The sequence below is a fragment of the Trachurus trachurus genome, assembly GCF_905171665.1.
Source record: "Trachurus trachurus genome assembly, chromosome: 8".
NCBI lineage: Eukaryota > Metazoa > Chordata > Actinopteri > Carangiformes > Carangidae > Trachurus > Trachurus trachurus.
Window position 1 is genome coordinate 29,396,367 of NC_139905.1, and position 21,219 is coordinate 29,417,585.

General features: G+C 47.1%; 1 protein-coding gene across 2 annotated transcripts in view; it reads left to right on the forward strand.

The window, feature by feature from the left end:
- smg1 (SMG1 nonsense mediated mRNA decay associated PI3K related kinase) overlaps positions 1-21,127 on the forward strand; it is a 61,140-nt gene extending 40,013 nt beyond the window's left edge. Inside the window, exons 41-64 of one of the 2 annotated variants that reach the window (XM_083978039.1) lie at positions 802-1,031; positions 2,101-2,346; positions 2,441-2,579; positions 3,330-3,439; positions 3,609-3,827; positions 4,375-4,568; positions 4,859-5,031; positions 5,947-6,226; positions 7,453-7,725; positions 9,087-9,321; positions 10,731-10,948; positions 11,054-11,210; positions 11,747-11,936; positions 12,479-12,759; positions 12,847-13,056; positions 13,925-14,062; positions 14,833-14,985; positions 15,080-15,259; positions 15,371-15,598; positions 16,692-16,903; positions 16,995-17,095; positions 18,389-18,565; positions 18,817-18,923; positions 19,904-21,127. In XM_083978039.1, coding sequence (XP_083834165.1) covers positions 802-1,031; positions 2,101-2,346; positions 2,441-2,579; positions 3,330-3,439; positions 3,609-3,827; positions 4,375-4,568; positions 4,859-5,031; positions 5,947-6,226; positions 7,453-7,725; positions 9,087-9,321; positions 10,731-10,948; positions 11,054-11,210; positions 11,747-11,936; positions 12,479-12,759; positions 12,847-13,056; positions 13,925-14,062; positions 14,833-14,985; positions 15,080-15,259; positions 15,371-15,598; positions 16,692-16,903; positions 16,995-17,095; positions 18,389-18,565; positions 18,817-18,923; positions 19,904-19,981 — 4,529 coding nt within the window. In that variant the 3' untranslated portion in view covers positions 19,982-21,127. Of the gene's footprint in view, positions 1-801; positions 1,032-2,100; positions 2,347-2,440; positions 2,580-3,329; positions 3,440-3,608; positions 3,828-4,374; positions 4,569-4,858; positions 5,032-5,946; positions 6,227-7,452; positions 7,726-9,086; positions 9,322-10,730; positions 10,949-11,053; positions 11,211-11,746; positions 11,958-12,478; positions 12,760-12,846; positions 13,057-13,924; positions 14,063-14,832; positions 14,986-15,079; positions 15,260-15,370; positions 15,599-16,691; positions 16,904-16,994; positions 17,096-18,388; positions 18,566-18,816; positions 18,924-19,903 lie in introns of those variants that run through there. The other variant, XM_083978040.1, reaches the window with a different exon arrangement.
- Positions 21,128-21,219: the final 92 nt, after the last annotated feature.

Here is a 21,219-nt window from a genome sequence, read left to right on the forward strand (position 1 = left end):
CAAGTTGTGACCTGCACATTCACCACGCTATGAAATAACGTATAATTATGGAATGTTATGAGACAGAGTTGTTTTCGAGCTAAATGCAAAGCCTGTGTTGTGCCGAAAAGAGACTGCTTGCCAAAAAACGACTGCCCCTAACGGGAGCGCACATCGCTCGCTACGCACCTCTAAAACAACTCTGTCTCGTAACGTTCCATTATAATCTCATAGCGTGGTGAATGTGCAGGTCACAACTTGTCCACCAGAGTGTTTTGGAGTTGTTGGATTGTGTATTTGATGAGTTTGATGAGGGAAACCAAGAAATCCCATTAGCCTCCATAGCGTAGCTCTGAGCAGCTCACGTCTCTGCCCCGCCGATCTAAAAACATCTTGCACCGACAATTAAAGGTAACGAACCTACTGCTATGACTATAGGGATTATGGCAATAGGCCAATTTGCCAAAATGTTGAACTATCCCTTTAAATGTTAACATCCAAGTATAATTTAAATTTTTCACTCCACTGCCAGATATTTTGAGACTCCCTCTGTGTAATGAAGTTGACTGGACTTTAGTTTGTGTTGTTCACACCAGTAAAGCCCTGCAGCTCTCTGACTCAGTCGTAACACAGACTGTAAGCTTTGGTCTGTGATGGGGAGCTCTGGTATTCAGCAGCTGTATTGTAATGAGTTGTGTAGAACTGTGGTACTTTCCTCCACCCTTCAAATCCTAAACTAAAATGAATCCAAATCTAAACGATCTCTCTAAATATTTGATCCTGCACCTAACTCCTGCAGTAATAAAACACTTTCTCTCTCAGGTCTGGAGGATCTACATTTGGATGAGCGCATCATGCAGTTCTTGTCGATCGTCAACACCATGTTCACCAAGATCAACCAACAGGAGCAGCCTCGCTTCCACGCCCGCCACTACTCCGTCACCCCCCTGGGAACCCGCTCAGGGCTGATCCAGTGGGTGGACGGAGCCACGCCGCTCTTTGGCCTGTACAAGCGCTGGCAGCAGAGAGAGGCTGTGCTGCAGGCTCAGAAGGTGACCATCTCCTCCGTACTACGCTGCACTGTATAATCTGTATAATAATGAATCATAAATGAATTGACATGAATTGGGTTTTTTTTTAGGATATTTTATATTTATACAGACTAGGGATGTCACGATTATAGATTTTCTTGGTACGATTATTGTCAGAGAAAGAATCACGATTATCACGATTAGTATGATTATTATATTCAATAATTTTACAACATTATGAATGTGTAAAATCAAATATAGTCAAAATATAATTGCATTACCAATTATATAAACAGATTATTTAAAGCAGAAGTAAGCGGAATATTTGTGTTAATATAAGTCTTAAATAGTTATATCTTCCGACAGCAATCACTTATATAGAGTGTTTGGTCTGAAACACGGGTCTGTCAGTCACTCTGCCCTGCTGTAAGCCGAGGAGAAAACTTTCCTTGTATCCTACAACCTTTATCCAATGAGGAGAGAGAACGGCATAAAGGGGCGATCCTCTCTGTGTGTGTAGCCAAGGGATGCGCGTGAATGTGGTGACGTAGGGACGAGGGCGGGACTGCTAACTCCATCGGCTGACAGGAAGTTAGCCAAAACGACCAGATCGCTTACTTCTGCTTTAAAGTATCTATTAATATAGGACCAATTATTAATCCCTCAGGGGAAATGTTTGAAGTATTCAAATGTTTGAAGTTTTTTTTAAATCGTTTTTTATTACAAATGAGGCACTAACATTTAAATTCCTACCAGTTCAGTGTTACGTTAGGTAAATTGACATTAACACAATTTAACCCAGTTACTGTGTATTTACCTTTACTCTGGGGTACAAAGCAAGGTGGTTATCCCGCAGGTGATGATTCATATCATTCATAATGTTGCATAACTTTGTTTACATTCCGTGCGAGTTGCCGACATGGTTCCCACATAATCCTTTTTGGAAAGTGACGGGTGTTAAGGAACCTTTACGATTAAATAATTGTGGCATTTAATACCATGATTAATTGTGAAAACAAGTAATCGTGACATCCCTAATACAGACCTACAGAATCCAGATTATTTCATTCATTTCCCCTTCCCTGACCAGGCCCACGACTCGTTCCAGCAGCAGCCAGTGCCTCCAGTCCCCCGGCCCAGCGAGCTCTACTACAGCCGCATCGGTCCGGCTCTGAAGGCGGTGGGGCTCAGTCTGGATGTGACCCGGAGGGACTGGCCCCTCAGCGTCATGAAGGAGGTGCTGAAGGAGCTGATGGAGGCCACGCCCTCCAACCTGCTGGCCAAGGAGCTGTGGTGTTCCTGCACCACACCCAGCGAGTGGTGGAGAGTCACTCAGGTAACCATGACGCTGTGGGATGTTGAGAAGCACGAGGTCTTCCCAGCGGTCCACTGTTTTTGATGCATGTTCCTTTTTCTTTCCCCTGCCGCAGTCCTACGCCAGATCCACCGCTGTCATGTCGATGGTGGGATACATCATTGGCCTCGGTGACCGTCACCTCGACAACGTATTGATTGACATGACCACCGGAGAGGTGGTGCACATTGACTACAACGTCTGCTTTGAAAAAGGTCAGCGTGCAGAGAATGACATGCATGTGTCTGATATATGTGTGAAATATCTGTTGAGCTGCTTTGGCTCTGCAGCTTTGTGTGGCTTTTCAACATTTTGGCAAAATCGGCCATTGCCATAATTCCTATACGTAGTCATAGCAGTAGGTTTGTTACCTTTAATTGTCGGTGCAAGCTGTTCTTCGATAGGTGGGGCAGAGATACAAGCTGCTCAGCTAACGCTAAGGCGGCTCATCGTATTTCTGGGTTTCCCTCATCAAACTCATCAAATACACAATCCAACAACTCCAAAACGCTCTGGTGGACAAGTTGTGACCTGCACATTCACCACGCTATGAAATAACGTATAATTATGTAACATTACGACACATGAAGCAAATACTCCTAACTACTTTCGCTTTTAAAGTCACTCCGCCCAGCAGCCGTGTCTGGGATGTAATTCCGGCTACATATTTGCCTCAAAAACATAATAGCAATAGCGTGGTGAATGTGCAGGTCACAACTTGTCCACCAGAGTGTTTTGGAGTTGTTGGATTGTGTATTTGATGAGTTTGATGAGGGAAACACGGAAATACCATTAGCCTTCGTAGCGTTAGCTGAGCGGCTTGTATCTCTGCCCCGCAGATCGAAAAATAGCTTGCACCGACAATTAACGTAACAAACCTACTGCTATGACTATAGGTATTATGGCAATGGGCGAATTTTCCAAAATGTTGAATTATCCTTTTGAACGTGTGTGTGTGTGTCTAGGTAAGAGCTTGCGGGTGCCAGAGAAGGTCCCGTTCAGGATGACCCACAACATCGAGACGGCCCTGGGAGTCACAGGCGTGGAGGGCATCTTCAGGCTGTCCTGTGAACAGGTACCCGCCCCGTTTATCTACACTGAGGCCTTTTCCTCTCACATTGAATTGCCAAAACATGTTGACAGTTTTGGGAATCAACTGTACAACAATTTGGAGGAGCAGCAGTGAACGTTAAGGAAAGAAGTAAACAAGTTTTACGCCGCTGAAGTGAGGTGTGTCTTCTCAGGTGGTTCAGATGATGCGTCGGGGCAGAGAGACCCTACTGACCCTGCTGGAGGCCTTTGTCTATGATCCCCTGGTGGACTGGACCGCCGGGGGGGAGGTGGGCTTTGCGGGTGCCGTGTATGGAGGAGGAGGCCAACAGGCCGACAGCAAGCAGAGCAAGAGGGAGATGGAGCGAGACATCACCCGCTCCCTGTTCTCCTCCAGGGTGGCTGAGATCAAGGTGAGTTTATTACAGTCTGTTAGTCGACTCTGCTGCGATGGACTTTTTCCATGAGGTTCATTATTTATTATCTCCCGTCACAGTCAATAATCAAATATTAAGTATTTGAGTCACATTTCAGAAGTGTCTAATTGTATAAATGATGATAAAGAAGCTTTCTCAGTCTGACTAATTGGCAATATGAGGAATGCCCAGAGGGGAATTCATCACTTTTGTCGCACTGTGATGTCAACACATTTATGGCTCTAACCCATCAATGCATTCACTAATTATGACACAGTCACTCACATGTCTAAAAAGATTAAACGAAGTGATTAGAATTTAAAGGTCAGCTTCACTGTGACATCATAATGTTCTGTAAAATCACTTCTGGCCGTATGGAAGGAGAGACTGTGACCATATGTCCTGCAATCATTGGGAAACAACTGCAAGTTGGGGATTTTAGTTGCTTTCATATTAGTGTACAAAGTTGTAGGCTGTCGAACCCTGAGTCAAAAGAGATACAGAGTGTTTTGGGGCTGAGCGTGCGACTGGGCTGTGTGTGCAGGTGAACTGGTTTAAGAACCGTGACGAGATGCTGGCCGTGCTGCCGCAAGTGGAGGAGGCGGTGGAGGAGTACCTGGTCCTGCAGGAGCTGCTGTGCCAGGGGGAGAAGCTACAAGCCAAGCTGCAGGAGGAGATCGCCTTCCTGGAGGGGGCAGAGAACCACCCAGACCACCTCATCCTCACCCTGGAGCAAAGGTGGGTTACTACAGAACCATGGTGAAACGAACATCTGGCGCATTTGGTTTACAAAGAATAGCAAATCTGCATGTAGAATGATCGATTAGTGTCACTGTGAAAAACAACAATCAAGAGAACCATCCTCATCAGACCTTTTATATTTTATCTGAAGTATTGAATATAAATGTTATTTTGACTGTGTACTTGCACTTCACTTTGAATTTTAGGCCCAGGTTTCCTCTCTCTGCTGTATGCAGCGTTACGTAGCGCCACACTCACAGCTTATCATCCACCTCCCGTCCTCCCAGGTACTCTGAACACACGCAGCTGCAGTCTAGGCAGCGGACCGTGCAGGAGGCCATCCAGAGCAAGCTGGCCGACCTGGACCAGTGGATCTCCCAGTACCAGGCTGCCTTCTCCAACCTGGAGGCCACGCAGCTGGCCAGCCTGCTGCAGGACATCAGCAGCCCCATAGACCTGGGTCAGTCCCACTGGAAACGATGCAACCAGGATGAACTGGTCACAAACAAGTTTAAGATTTAAGAGGCTTATTTTTGAAGCAATTTTCGAAAGTACTGAAAGTATTGCTAGTGAGCATTGGGTGATTTGTTAGGTTATTTAAAGGGATAGTTCAACATTTTTGGCAAATTGGCCTATTGCCATAATCCCTATAGTGTTAGGAGTAGGTACGTTACCTTTATTTGTCGGTGCAAGCTATTTTTAGAGTGGCGAACTGCTCAGGGCTACCCTATGGAGGCTCATGGAATTTCTTGGTTTCCCTCATCAAACTCATCAAATACGCAACTCCGAAACACTCTCGTGGACAAGTTGTGACATTCATCACGCTATGAGATAATAACAGAACGTTACGAGACAAAGTTGTTTTTGAGGTAAATTTGTGCAAAACAGCTGATGCGTCTTCCCGTCGGGGGCAGTTTTTTGGCAAGCAGTCTCTGCATTTTCCTCGAAAGCAACTCTGTCTCGTAATGTTCCGTTATCATCTCCTAGTGTGGTGAATGTGCAGGTCACAACTTGGAGTTGTTGGATTGTGTATTTGATGAGTTTGATGAGGGAAACCAAGAAATCCCATTAGCCTCCGTAGTGTAGCTCTGAGCAGCTCGCAGCTCTGCTCTGTCGTTCTAAAAACAACTTGCACCGACAATTAAAGGTAACAAACCTACTGCTATGACTGCCAATGGGCCAATTTGCCAAAATGTCGAACTATCCCTTTAAGGAAAAATATTGATTGTACATTTTGTGGCAAGATCAAAGGTACCTGAAGTGTAGAAGGTGAGGCTGTCAGATTTTTATAGCTGTCAATGGATGTGGCTTCCTGTTTTCAAAAGCCTCATTGAGCATTTGACAATTAGCCTGTCCTTCTGTCCGGTTGTCTCAGGTCCTCCCAGCTACGTCCCGGCCACAGCCTTCCTGCAGAACGCCGGCCAGGCCCACCTGATCAGCCAGTGCGAGAGCCTGGAGGCCGAGCTGAGCTCCCTGTTACAGCAGCGGCGCGGGGCCCTGCGCGGCTGTCTGGAGCAGCTGCACAGCTACGCCACGGTGGCTCTGCTGTACCCACGGGCCACGCTGCTGCACCACCGCGCCCACCAGTGGAAGGCCTGGCAGGAGGAGCTGCTGAGAGACATGACGGTGGAGCACTGCCAGCTCATCTATCGACAGTAAGGAACCGCCATGTCGGCACGAGAAAGCTGTTCTCTGTGTACTTTCCCTCTTCTTACCCGGTGTATTGCGCAAAGAATACCATGTGTTTGTGTCCGTTGTCTTGAAAAGTGAGTTGGATGGGGATGAGTTAACATTGATACCAGATGCAGAACCTAAAAGTAGTTACAATCAGGGCCGTTGTATAGGGGAGAAAGGTGATGATAATTCTAGGGGCCCAGCGCCCAGTAGGGCCCACAAAACACCCCAGTAATCTAATCTTTGTATGACTGAATTATTCTGCATAAGACCCTGACTAATACTCATAGTAATGCTGCATTAGCATCAAAACAAAGTAGGCTACATAAAAAATTATAATATGTACGTAGTCTAAGAAAAAAAGTGGAAAAGTCAGGGGCCCACTTTAGTATTCTTTCAGGGGGCCCAGAATTCTTAGCAACGGCCCTGGTTACAATAGCTGTTTGCTTCACACAGCAGGCTACAACATGGGCCTATAATTTTATGAGTGGTAACTGTAGTTCTGAATTTCATTGAAGATTATTGATGGGCCAGCGACTAATCACCTTTAGAGATGCCATTATCACCACTTTTTGCCACTGATACTGATCATTTATGAGTGAGACACCGATCATTTCTGGCATATGTAGATTATATAAATTACATCCGTCTCATGCTTTATAACAGCTCCACCAGCCTGACTTGTTTTGTTTTGCTGACTTGGTGCATATATACCAGACATGTTTTTAATGAAAAACAACTGGCAGGTCCTAGGTTCTGCCAGTATGTGATAAGTCAGGTTGAGCCTGGTGCAGCCACAGCTCTGACTTGGAGCTCTCCATATCCTCTCAAGGCTGAAAGGCTGTTATTATCTATAGCTGTTACTAAGCAACACATTCCCCATGTTGGAGATATTGTGAGGTTGATGACAGACACCACTGTGAATATGGGAACACTGGTATTGCTTTCTTATAAGGCCATCCTGTGTGACTTGCCTCCTTATTTATGTTCTCTCTTGACTCCTAAAGTCAACACCAAAAGCTGTCGTCTCAGGCTCGATAGACTGATAATGTACGCTGTTCCTCGTACACGGACGCCGACTGTCTTGGCCAGGATCCCCTTGCAAAATAGATTCTGAATCTCAATGGGATTATTCCTGGTTAAATTTAAAAAAAAAAGACATCATGTCCGGCTTGTACTGTAATGAATCATTCCCGTTCCTTCACAGATACGAGGTGCTGTTCTCCCCTCAGCCTCCTGCAGCCTCCTGCCAGTTCCTGTCCAGCGTGGAGCTCACCCTGCAGCACCAGGTGGCCGACACCAACGAGCGCGTGATGCACCAGGCGGAGCGGCTCAAGGCCGAGGGAACCACGGCAGCCGCCTGCGAGGAGCAGCTGCAGGAGATCGAACACTGCATCACAGTGTTCCTCCGGGAGAACGGAGAGCCCGGCTCCCTCAGCCTGGCTGGAATCATCACCTCTGCCCTCTGCACACTCTGCAGGTTAATACATCCCTCAGTCACCGTGGAACATAGTCACTGCTACGATGCATACACGCACACTTTTTGACACTCGTTTTTTTTTTTATGTGCCGCACCACTAGCCTACTGATAATATTTAGATTTCCCTTCTAGAAGTTTTATGTTGAGTTGGTAAAACTTAAAGGGATAGTAGCATTTTTTCAAGTGGGGTTGTATGATCTACAAATAGCCCCTAAGTACTTAAATTGCAGTAGAAGACTCTCTGCACTCCTCCCGTTAGCAACGCCAGCCCAACTGCTGATCGGCGGGCCCTAACCCTGGGCCGGAGGGATACGTGAATTGGTTAGGTCCAAATAAAAACTGCGTTTTTCCTGCACTTTGAAGGGCTGAAAAAAATTATATTATAGCGAACAATGGAACTGTGTTTTTTTTTTTCCAGGTAAAACCTCTTTTAGGCCGCGAAAATAGGCCGTTTCTTTGGGTCTGTTCACAACACTGTATGTTGTAAATCTCTGGGCAGGGCTATGGGCTGGCGTTGCTAATGGGAGGAGTGCAGAGAGTCTTCTACTGCAATTTAAGTACTTAGGGGCTATTTGTAGTAGCCTGACTCTCGCCAGACCCTTGTAGTTCCGCAAAGCTACGCTGAGCTCCACACAAGGGTTTGGGACTGCTCCATAGGCGATTCATTTCAGAAGGCGGGGCCTTGTAAAAAAATCTTGTATGTGATTGGATAAACCACTTGTCCGTTATCTTGAATGACGTGCTACTTCAGCCACTCACTGCGAGCCGCCATTGTTGTTTGACTCAAACAGTCGCTTCAGCGCTACGTCACACCTTAGAAAGTCCCGCCCGGCGATCCTGATTGGTTCATTATTTTTTGCTCCGGGGAAGAAGTTTGCATTGGCCTCGAGTCCAGACCCTTGTGTGAAGCTGAGCGTAGCGCCTCTGGTGGAGCTTTGCGGAACTACAAGGGTCTGGCAAGAGCCAGGCTATATTTGTAGATCATACAACCCCACTTTTAAAAAAAAATGCTACTATCCCTTTAAGTGTGTTGCAAAAATTAAATTACAAATTTGGTTTGAATGCTCATCAGTGGACGCGGGACTAATAATAAACTGGTATAGGTGTAGGCTACATAATCTAAAAAAACATTGATAATTCGAATATAATCTGAATATTTAATATAAGAAGCATTAGAAATTTGAATCTGATTTTGGGGGGAAGATCGACACCCCCAGTTTTTTGTCATATCTGCTGAATGTTTGAAGCCTTTAGATCCCACATTTACACCCCAAGTTTCAAAGGTGGAGCTTCTGGAAAGTGGATTGATAGCAGCTGCATGTGAACAGAGGGAAAAGTCACCGTGTTTGTTTCTTCTCCAGGAGGAACATGGTGATGGAGGGGGCGGCGGCCAGCGCGGGAGAGCAGCTGGTGGACCTGACATCTCGGGACGGGGCGTGGTTTTTGGAAGAGCTGTGCAGTATGATCGGAAACGTCAGCGCCCTGGTGACGCTGCTGCAGCGCTGCCCACTGCTGCCCCACGACCTGGAGCTGCCCGCACCCTCAGCCACCACCCAGGCCGTCTACCTGGCCAACACCGTGTACACCTGCCTGCAGGTAGATACACCCCCACAGCAGTCTATGCTATAGAGAAACGGTCTAAGGGATATTTCAACATTTTGGCAAATTGGCCTGTTGCCATAATCCCTATAGTCTTAAGAGTAGGTTCATTACTTTTAATTGTTGGTGCAAGCTGTTTTTAGATCGGCGGGGCAGAGATGCGAGCTGCGTGGTATTTCCAAGTTTCCCTCATCAAATTAAATACACAATCCAACAACTCCAATTGTGACCTGCACCTTCCCCACGCTATGAAATAATCATATTACATTAGACAGAGTTGTTTTGGAGGCAAATGCGTAGCCAGAACTACATTACAGACACGGCTGCTGGGCTGAGTGATTTGAAAAGCGCAAGTATTTCTGAGTATTTGCTTCATGTGTCGTAATGTTACATAATTATATTTATTTAATAGCGTGGTGAATGTGCAGGTCACAGCTTGTCCACAGAGTGTATTGGAGTTGTTGGACTGTGTATTTAATTTGATGAGGGAAACGTGGAAATACCATGCAGCTCGCGTCTCTGCCCCGCTGATCTAAAAACAGTTTGCACCGACAACTAAAGGTAATGAACCTACTCCTAAAGGCCTTTGCACACTGAGTCCGTTTTTGTCGTCCGAAATTGCCGCACGTCAAAAAATTAATTCAACCTCATGTTGTGTCAATCATGTTTACACACCGAGTCCGAAACTTTCGTCCGTCATAAAAGTTTTCAGAACAGGTTCGATTTAATGCGTTTTTCGCATCCGTGAAAAGCCTTTTGACCAATCACATCAGAGTTTCGAGGCTGGACAGAGAGAAAGAAGGGAGGGTGGGGAGGGGCATCACCGCAGAGTGAGTGTGTGTGTGTGTGTGTGTGTGTGTCTGTGCGTGCGCCAGCTGCTGTTCACCTCTGAGTGTGTGTGTGTCTGTGCCAGCCGCTGTTCAGGATCATGGAAATTGTCCGTCTTCTGTTTAATGTGTGAGCTAATAATCAATAGGCTATCTATCAAACTGGACCACTGACATCCTAAAATAAACTGTTGAAGTGATCATGATAGTTCCGACGCTCATTTACAAGCAGGCAGATTGGCTCCTCTCAGGATGGACACAATATTTAAATTTTTCTCTTTCATTTCTCTACAAGTGAGAGAACCACAAAGTGCATCACTGCGTGACGATTTTGTCTCCCTCTCCGAAATTTGGAACACAAAATAAAAACGCATGCGAATAAAACGCAACGGACTCGGTGTGCAAGGAGCCTGCGCGTAACGTTTTTTGTCGGATGACGGATACGAAAAACGCATGCGAAAAAAACGGACTCAGTGTGCAAGACCTTAAGACTGTATATTGCCAAAATGTTGAACTATCCCTTTAAAACGTATCTTGTGGAACGTGTCAGCATGTTGACGTTTCTCTGTCCGACCGTAGGAGCTGAACACCAACTTCCGTCAGATCATCTTCCCGGAGGCTCTGCGCTGTATGATCAAAGGAGAGCCCACCCTGGAGTCCATGCTGGCCGAGCTGGAGCAGCTGGTGGAGCAGAGCTCGGACGGCCTCAGTCTGCAGGACCTGGCCGAGAGTCTGCAGGCCTCCACCACCACGGGCCTGGACCACGACGGCCACAGCCACTGCCTGCACATCTCCAGGTAAGCAGCTTCTCTCCGTCATCAACTCTGTCACACGCGTCACATGCTTTAACTCCTGGCAAATGTTTCAAGACCCGTTTTTTTGTTTTGGTGCTTTGTGTTCAGGATGCTGCGCGCTCAGTACTCTGAGCTGATCCAGCCTCGCAGCATGGACGGACCAGGACAGGACACGCCCAAGATGTCCGCGGGTCAAATGCTGTTGGTGGCCTTTGATGGGATGTTCACACAGCTGGAGACGGCCTTCGGACAGCTCACAGAGAAGGTAGCACCCGCTCTTTCCTTCACATCATTTGTTCTCATACCTATAACATGAGTCTGTGTTACATCTTCAAGGTCTAGATTTTAGCTTTTCTCCTCTTTAAAGGTTTTTACATTCTGAAGTCTTTGTCATCCACTGCACAGCTTTTCAACCCTTTACCTACTGAATTTACTCTGTGCGGAGTCCTATTACCTTAGCTCGGTCATAGTTTGTCCAATCAGAAAAAATCCAAAGCTGACGGAGAGCTGAGAAGTTGTGCTTTCTGTCTATTTTATATATATTACAGTGATGCCCACAATTTCATTTTGAAAGGAGGGAAAACGGACAGAGCTAGAGCGGAGAAGTGACAGATATAGGTTGATGGACAAAATCAAAGTTGCGCATGTAGTGTGGGAACACTTGGGTGCACTGCCCCCAGACGAATAAACGGGCAATAAAATAAAAACCTGTGAATCAACAGCTTTGTCCACAGATCAGACACACAGAGCATCACTTCTTGGCTAACTCAATGTCACTGGTTTTTGAACCCGTTGTTCCAGCTGAGCTCTCTGGAGGTCCCGTCAGCCTGGAGGAAGGTGGACGTCCTGAGGGAGGCTCGGGCCACGCAGCTCCACTTCTTCGACAGCCTGAACCAGAGGCAGCTGATGGAGGAGGTGTTCTTCCTGAAGAGGCTGCAGACCATCCTAGACTTCTTCAGACTGTGCTCCTCCTTTGCGCAAACTCTGTCTGGTAAGAGTTCTACCGCATAAGGTGAAGCCCACGGAATGAAGAAGGTTTTTCCAGGCCAGTCACAAGTTGCGTTTCCATCAGCTGTTTAGATGCGCATTGAGATGTATCGCATCGGAAAATGATGATGGAAGCGCCGTGATTCCAGTTAAAATCCCCCTGATTCGCACAAACTGAAATACGCTCGTTTTGGTTGATTCGAATGGGATGGAAACAGCTGTACGCGAATTAAGTGTGACGTAGCGCACTTTCACCCCATCTGCTCCCGTGTTTGCAGTTCACTCACAAGACAACATCAGGGTTTCCGCTAATGTCACAGTCCGTAGATGGAAACACACATGATTCGAATTTCTTTTAATGCGCATTTCCCAGTAATTCGAATCACTTTGGATGGAAACATGGCTACAGACACCCACAGTGACTGACAACCAAATGACCAGTCACGTTATGTTGATGATCTTCACCTGTCTTGTTTATGTCGATCGTCCACGCCTCTGCTCTTGAAGACCAGTTCAGATATATTGTGATGAATGACCTCTGTCCAGGCACCTGTCCCCCGGCCGAGGAGCTGTTGACGACCAACGGGCCGGTGGCTCTGGGGAAGCCTCTCTACCGGCGTCCCAGCGCCACGGGGTCCGGCGTGGCAGTGGTGAGCGAGGAGCAGATGACCCGCCCCATCAAGGCCTTCACGGCCGAGTTTGTCCGTCAGATGCTGATGGGCCTGCCCAGCCAGGCGCTGGGGCTGGCGCTCTGCAGCACGCTGTCCGCCGTCGGCCTCGACGTCGTCACCCAGGTGGAGGCCAAAGACTTTGGTGCAGACGGCAAGGTATGGCTGCCTAATCAGCACAGAGACACTTTTCTCCTGTTTGAGTCGATGTCAGAGCCAAACCTCCCTCTGTCCCGGCTCTTGCAGGTGTCTCTGGACGAGCTGTGTAAGAAGGCGGTGGAGCAGAGCCTGGCGTCAGGCCGGGTCTCCCAGCTGCTGCTCAACAGAGCCACGGTGCTGGCCTCCTCCTACGACGCGGCCTGGAAGAAGGTGGACCTGCTCAGGAGGCTGGACGCCAACCTGGAAGCCGCCAAGGCCAGCCTGCAGAGGAGCCAGCTGCACATCGCCATGTTCCAGGTAAGGCCATGGTCACGTCCATGTCTAGGTAGATTGATGCCCTATATAGCACATTTAAAAACAACCGAGGTGCAACCAAAGTGCTTTACATGCAGAATAAATTGCACTAAAATACTGAAAGTACATCCAGAAAAGATGCACACAGGCTGTGATTTCATTCATTTCACCAACAACACAAATTATTTGGGCTTATAGAGCTGGTACTGAGTTATGATGTTGTCTTGGATGGCCAACATCTTGGCAATTTCTTTTCTTTTTTTTAACCTTGAATGTTGCACCGGCTGCTTTGACTTTATGGTTCTTCTAATATAGAATATCCTTTATTGTCATTGTCACATGTACAACGAAATTGAAATGCCCAAGTCAACTTTATTGTCAGTTCCCTGAGGGAATGGAAATAACATTTTACTCGTCCCTCCAAGACGCAACATTCAAGACAAAAAGATATCAAAAGATATCAAGACTGACATCAAAGTAGAAAATAGCAAATTTGAAGAAAAGAACATTTTTTATAAATAAGAAATAAACAAACAATGAATAATCAGAGTTCCAGCCAAGGAGAAAGCGTTCAGCCTGATGGATGAAGCTAAATAAATAATAATAAATAACAGCAGGATCTTGATGTGTGTGTGTGTGTGTGTGTGTGTGTGTGTGTGTGTGTGTGTGTGTGTGTGTGTGTGTGTGTGTGTGTGTGTGTGTGTGTCTGTGTGTGTGTGTGTGTGTGTGTGTCTGTGTGTGTGTCAGTGTCTCATTGACCCTGATCACAGCATGATATCATGGAGGGATGGGTTGTAATCGAGGGTCATGTGTGTTAACGGTTACGAGATGGTTGCATGTAACACCACGTGTTGTTGTGCTCCACCTGCAGTGGCAGCACGAGGACGTCCTGAGCCCCAACAACCAGCCTCTGAGCGTCAGCGTCCCTCCTCGCTCCGTCATCCTCAGCAACATGAAGAAGAAGCTGTACAAGCTGAGTCAGGACGAAGGCGCCATCATCGGCATCCAGGTCCGCAACACACACCACACACCACCCCACGTCACAGCCACAGATCAAACATGCTCACGCAGAGACACTACCGTGCTGTAGTGCTGCACGATTTGATAAAAAATGTGCGATGGTGATTATGGTGGAAAATATTGCGATTTGCGAGTGTGATTACAATATTGTAAATCAATGCTGTAATGAGTCTATTTGCTTGATTATCAAGCACAACACAGGAAATAACCATATTTTAGGAGCGTATTTCTCAGCTCAAACATAGCAGGCTACACATTTTAAGTAATAAGTGTTTCCTTACTATATGTTCTTTGTATTGAATAAAAATAGGTAACTTTTTGTGCAGTTTCATAGTCTACTAGTGCGTTGCCATCATTTATTCAATCAGTATCATCTCCTCTTGTAGTGGCTTGGGTGAAACGGATATTTACAGACACGTAGAAGTCACGCACTATAGCTTTAATTAATCAGTATAAGTGTCAGAGACTCCACAGAACATGATGATCTCTAAAGGTTTTCACAGTTATTTATTATGGTGGATTTATTTATGACTTTAAACCAACAGCCGTGGTCCAGCAGGCACATCATGGTTGTCTGCTGTCTTGAATGATGAAGTTTGTTGCCAGAATTTTAGAAACACTGACTCACTCCATCTTGTCATAAATCTAGAGCTGTATCATTCATTAAAGAAGTGAATTGAACTTGTGTAATGTTGTCCTGAAGACTGTCAAAGTGGAGCTTGTATTTATTTGTGAAGTCTATTTTCTCCGTTGTCCCAGGAGAAGCTGGCGGCTCTGGAGGCTAGCATAGAGCAGCGTCTGAAATGGGCCGGAGGGGCCAACCCGGCTCTGGCCCCGGTGCTGCAGGACTTTGAGATGACCATCAGGGAGAGACGCAGCGTGGTGGCTCGAGAGAACCAGCGCACCAGTCAGGTACCGGGGCAAACGCTCACTGACCGTCTCCACTTCCAGCACTTTGCAGACGACCGATGCTAAAGGTTCGAGGTCCTCTCTGTTGTTGTTCCAGGTCACGTTCCTGTGCTCCACCATCCTGAACTTTGAAGGCCTGCGGACCCGCTCCCCCGAGGCGCTCAACATGGACGCGGCGCTGTTTGAGCTGCTGAAGCGCTGCCAGCAGACCTGCTCCTACGCTGCTCAGTTCAGCAGCACCGTGTCTCCTCTGGAGCTGCAGCTGCTGCACAGACTGGTGGGTTTGACCTCCGACCTCAGCACAGTCACACTCCAACCCTCTCATTTAGATACTCGTTTTAAAAACAAGCTCCGCATCGTGCCCTCACGCTCTCTGTCATCACCACAGAGTCCACTGCTGGACCTGCCCATCGGCAGCCCTGATTGGCTGAGCTGTGCCCAGAGGCAGCTGGAGGAGGAGCTGAGCGTGGAGCGGAGGACTCAGGAGGAGCGGGAGCAGCAGCTGGAGTCGTGTGGAGAGACGCTGCAGCTGCTGGTGGACACCATCAAAGCCATCCTGTCCAACCACAACCGGCAGCTGGCTGATGTCAAACACCTGCTCAGAGCCATGGCCAAGGTACACACAGCCAGCTGTGACACATCTGGACTGAGATGTTTACGTAAAGGACAGTTCCGGGCAAATCAACCTGGGGCTCTAGTTTCCCAATATTTTAGGTCTAAAAGAATGATGAAGATTTTATTTTTAATGTCTCCTATTTTGCAGTAGTTCTGTCTCTTCTGTCCCCACATCACCACAGCAGCGTATAATGGGAGCAGACCGATTTTATTAGGCTGTTTACATCCCACAAAACCACTTTTTTTTCCCACAGACAACATCAGATAACTTTAAACATACACCGAGAGGTTTGTTTACTTCAACAAAGCCGACATGTTTGTAAACGGAGCTGTAATACAATGTCTCGCGCAAGAGTCAAGTCGACAGTTCAGTGTGTTTACAGGTAGAATAAACAATATCCAGACTTGCTCTTACTGCTACAAAGACATTGTGGCTCTGAGTTGATCTACCTTTGTTGATAAAAGACGACCTGTAAACATAGTTAACCGTCAACTCGACTCTCATGCGAGACTTCGTGAGTTTGCGCGATACTTCGCGAAACTTTGTCTTACAGCTCTGTTTACAAACATGTCGGCGTCTGTGGAAAAAAATTGCAGTTATGAGGGATGTAAACAACCTAAACTGCGTAAGATCAGTTCACTCCCATTCATTGTTGCCATGGCGATGCAGGGACTGACAGAACTACTGCAGAACAAGAGCCATTAAAAAGAAAATCTTCACATTCCTTCTTTTTGACATAAAACATTAGGAAACTAGAGCCCCAGGTTGAATTAACCTGGAATTGTCCTTTAATTTTATTATGGGGGGATGTTTTCCATAATGTAAATCAATTAAAATTAAATACTCAAATCAGAACAGAGCAAAAAGTAGAGTGTTCACAGGATCATTTTTGTCTCTAATTTGATTTTATTGATTTGATTTATTCGTCCATTCCACAAAACATAAACATACACAAACAAGTCAAAATGTCATGATCAATATGGGCGAAAGGGCGAAAGCAGAAGCAAAGCGTAGAAAAATTACAATAACAAAACAAAATTTGAACATCTAATCATGATACTAATGTAAACTGATCCCTGTGATCCTCCGTCAGGATGAGGAGGCAGCGCTGGCAGATGGGGAGGAGGTGGTGTATGACGGCAGCGTGCGTCACTTCCTGCTGGAGTACAAAGCGTGGCAGGACAACATCCAGCTGGTCCTGTTCACCGTGGTGCAGGCCAGCGGGCAGCCGCGCAACCAAGAGCAGCTGGAGCTGCTGGAGGAGATCCCTGCCACCCTGAAGGAGCTGCACTCCCAGAGCCAGAGGTGTGAAAGACGCACACACAATCACACACACACCTCATCGCCCCGTACAAATGCTGTATTTAATCGCCTGTTTGTGTGTGTGTTTACGTAGTGTGTATAACGGCCTGGTGGGCTTCGCCTCCCCGCTGGTGACAGACAGAGACACCGAGTGTGCCAGCCCAGTTTCTGCAGCACAGACGAGCTTCGCAGCAGGTAACACCCCCCAACCCCTGTAGTGTCAACAGGTGACTGTAAACACTGCAGCTTCCTCTTCAGCTCAGCTCAGTCAAAGGTGAAGAGATTTGAAACATCACAACAACATGTTGAAGCACTGCAGGAGCAGTTTGACAAGTTAATACTCTTATAAAACCCAAAAAAGAGACTAAAGCCGTTTTCCCACTAAAATTAGCGGGTCGACGCGGGTTTTTTAAACGCGGGTCGACCCGCTAACAATCGGCATTTGGCCCCTTTCCCATTGACCAAAATGAGCCGAGTCTGACCCCCCGCTGAGGGATCAGACAGAGCATAAACCAGTCGCCCCGCTCTCATCCGCGGTGCAAGAGACACACACAGTCATGCCACAGCCGCCCGCCGCGGAGTGTCCGTCCGCCGAGGCAGACTCTCTGGCTGGCTGACCTGGAGCACCAGGACCGCGGAGGACAGAGAGTCTGCTGCGGCCGGATGATGGACGTCCGCGGCACAACACGTCAATTAAACAGACTGTCGCTTCTTTTCTTTCCTTTTTTTCTATCGTTTTTGGTCAGTGTTCTCTGATCTTTTGATCCCAGTCTCGGATGAGAGCAGAGCGGAGCAGAGCTTTGTTTTGGTACGTGATATGAGACGTAGCGTCACGTAACGTTCAGTGTCATCACGTAAATTAGCGGGTTGACGCGGGTCTAGCGTTCCCACTGCAAGCTGTTCGGAGCCGATTAAAGGCGATTTTAACCCGCGTCGCTTGCCGAGTCGTTTGACCCGCGTCGACGCGGGTCGACGCGGCTCGGTGCGCCTTTCCCACTGCCACCAAAAGCAGATTGTTAGCGGGTTTAAACGGGTTTTTTGGCCAGTGGGAAAGGGGTATTAGAGGACTACATTGTGTAAAGCTTAAGGTTAGCTTAAGCTTAGGTCGTCACTCAGGCCTCAAACACAGAGCTTATGGTTCACATGACGCAGCACTGAGAGCCACCAAGAATACCCCCCCACCCCTCCAATAACCCTTTTTTTCATATATACAGGGGTTAAAGTAGTTTTAAATTATTTCCGGTACTATTACCAAAACCTTCACCTCTCTATCACTTCATGCTTTTTAAAATAGCAAAGTTAAAACCCAAACAAATAAAAACATTTTAATATTTAAAATAATTAAAGTTATTTTTCTCTGCATTATTACTTTGACACAAAAAATAGGCTGTAGTGTTTCTCTCTGTGCTCCTTATTGACCTTCTGTGTTGGTCAGTGAAGCTGTTGTGTCACTGTTGTCTCACCACGTCTCATGTGTTTCGCCTCCAGCTGTGAGATGCAGCGGGGTGAAGACGCAGCCAGACTCCATGTCCCAGAACGCGCGCAAGGGTCTGCCACGGAACCTCGGGACCCCCAACGACACCCCCCCCAGCACCCTGCTGATGAATAGCAAAGGCCTCAACCCCAGCCCCAAGAGGGCCGTACGAGACCCCAAGACAGGACGAGGTAGGTGCTCCGACCCACAGACAGGAAGTGATGTCATCACACAGCATATCTGACTGACAAACACTGTATACCAGTCACCCCCCAGGACTCACCAGCTCTCACTTAAGGCATCTCATGAGCTTAAAGTTTTTTCTGTTCCGCTCACCTGCTAGTGCAGCACTGACTGATGATGATGATGATGATGATGATGATGATGATGATGCCGTGTCAGTACTGTGCTCTGAACCTGCTGCTCTGTGTGTGTGTTGCAGCCGTCCAGGAGAGGAACTCGTACGCGGTCAGTGTGTGGAAGAGAGTGAAAGCCAAGCTGGAGGGCAGAGACATCGACCCCAACAGGAGGATGAGCGCCACAGAGCAGGTGAAGGAACTGGAACTGGAATTATTAAAACAAATGAATTTCATATGACAATTAGACAGTTAATTATGTAAATACATAATTAACTGTCTAATTGAATAAACTTGGCCGTATAGTTGAATTTAATTAGCTTTGACAATGTGAAACCAAACTTGAGAAAAGCTGAATAGGCTTAATATCTGAAGTTGAACTGACAGTTGAATGCATGATTATCTTCACAGTGAAGGCTTTTATATTTGTTCTTTCATATTTTGTAGTCTAATGATTTTTTTATCTCCTCAACTCACTGCTCATCCTGAAAATACTTCATGTAATCATGTTCTAAACTAATCTCTGAACCAAAATGTTTAAATGTTGAAGCCTCCAGCAGCAGCACAGCGCCTCCTGCCACAAGCCCTGATACATCACAGATTAAAGGGATAGTTCAATATTTTTTATTATTTTGGCATAATCCTTCTAGTTTTAGCAGTAGGTTTGTTACCTTTAATTGTCGGTGCAATCTGTTTTTAGAACGGCTTAGCAGAGCCGTGAGCTGCTCAGAGCTACGCTATGGAGGCTCATGGGATTTCTTGGTTTCCTTCATCAGACTCATCAAATAAACAATCCAACAACTCAAGTTGTGACCTGCACATTCACCACGCTATGAGATAATAACGGAACGTTACGAGACAGAGTTGTTTTAGAGGGAAATGCAGAGTGCTTGCCGAAAAACCAAGAAATCCCATTAGCCTCTGTAGCGTAGCTCTGAGCAACTCGTGGCTCTGCTCCGCCGATCTCAAAACAGCTTGCACCGACAATTAAAGGTAACGAACCTACTCCTAAAACTATAGGGATTATGGCAATGGGCCAATTTGCCAAAATGTTGAACTATCCTTTTAACAATCAGTCAATCAACAATCACATCAGATGGTCCCAGTCCTACAGAGCAGCAGTGTGTTTCAGTGTGACTCTGGCTCTAAATGTTCCTTCCTGTGTGTGTGCAGGTGGATTTCGTCATCAAGGAGGCCACCAACATGGACAACCTGGCCCAGCTGTATGAGGGCTGGACTGCCTGGGTGTGAACGCTATGCTGCTTCATGTCTTTGGTCCAGCGAAGGCTTGGAGATTCACCAGCGTCCAGCGGGTCTGGGGTGTCGGAACAGCAGCACCGGGCCACACTGGGGGGAGGAAATGGGAAGCGGATGCTTCGTCCGCCCTCCCAAACTCCCGGGCACCCAAACTGGGGCAGCGACCTCGTAGCACCGCTGCAACCACACTCCCCCAACCATCGGCGATCAGGCCAACACAACGCTTAGTGGGCCTGCGGCCCCGCCTTCCTTTCTGGGGTTTGACCCAGCAAAGCGGCGCCGAATTGGGGGAGGGGGGAAGGAAGGCAAAGGCCTTCTCACCCTCGACTTGGAGATACCTTCCCCCCTCACCTGCATAGCTCACTATCAAGTTGTACCTATAAACATCACTGCATCCTGTTGAGCCAATCCAACTCGTCCTGAGGGCAGGATGGAGCAGGAAGTGAGCGGCTTCCTCTGAAGCACACAGCTGCCAGCTGTGGGTGGGACTTCACCGGGGCAACAGCTCAGGTGGACGGGGCGTTTACAGCCACACTCGTTTTTCTCTAATCTTTTCCTTGACGGCTTTGATTCCGATTGGCCAGCGGGTGACACGGAGTGGGGGGGCGGGAGCGATGGGAATGTAGGTCGGATGGCGCTCCGGAGGAGAAACGAACACCCAGCTGAACCCTGAAATGAGAAGAAAATCAAAGTCGAATCAATAATCAAACTGTTCTGTGATTGATAAACAGTCTGTGAGTGTTGTCAGACGTCCAATAAAAGGTTGTTGAGCAGAGTCGTTTCTGGAGGCTCTTTGTGGATCAGACTGAGACGTCCTGTCACGTGGACTGGTTTTGGACAGAGGGACACTTCAGACGAGGGGCGTCCTCGGTCTGACTCTTTCTTCAGTGTGCATCTTTAAGTCTTGTGCTTTGTGACGATCTTCTGTAGAGTAGACTTCTCTTTTTTCACCTGCCTGTCACAAGCTGTCGCTGACCTCATGTACTCACCCCCCCTCCCTGACGCTTGCATTTTATTAACCTTGACTTTCTAGTTTTACCTTTTTAGTGGGAGAAGTTATGTTTTTGGTGATGGTGCAAAATGTTAATTCTTAAAGCTTTTATTGGATTTTGTTAAATGACAAATAAACATGGAACTGAGGAGAGTCGACTTTTATTTAGCGATCACTAACTTTAATCTGTTCTCTGGTGAGTTTTAGACGTCAACATTTCCACAACTTAACTAAAGAGTAA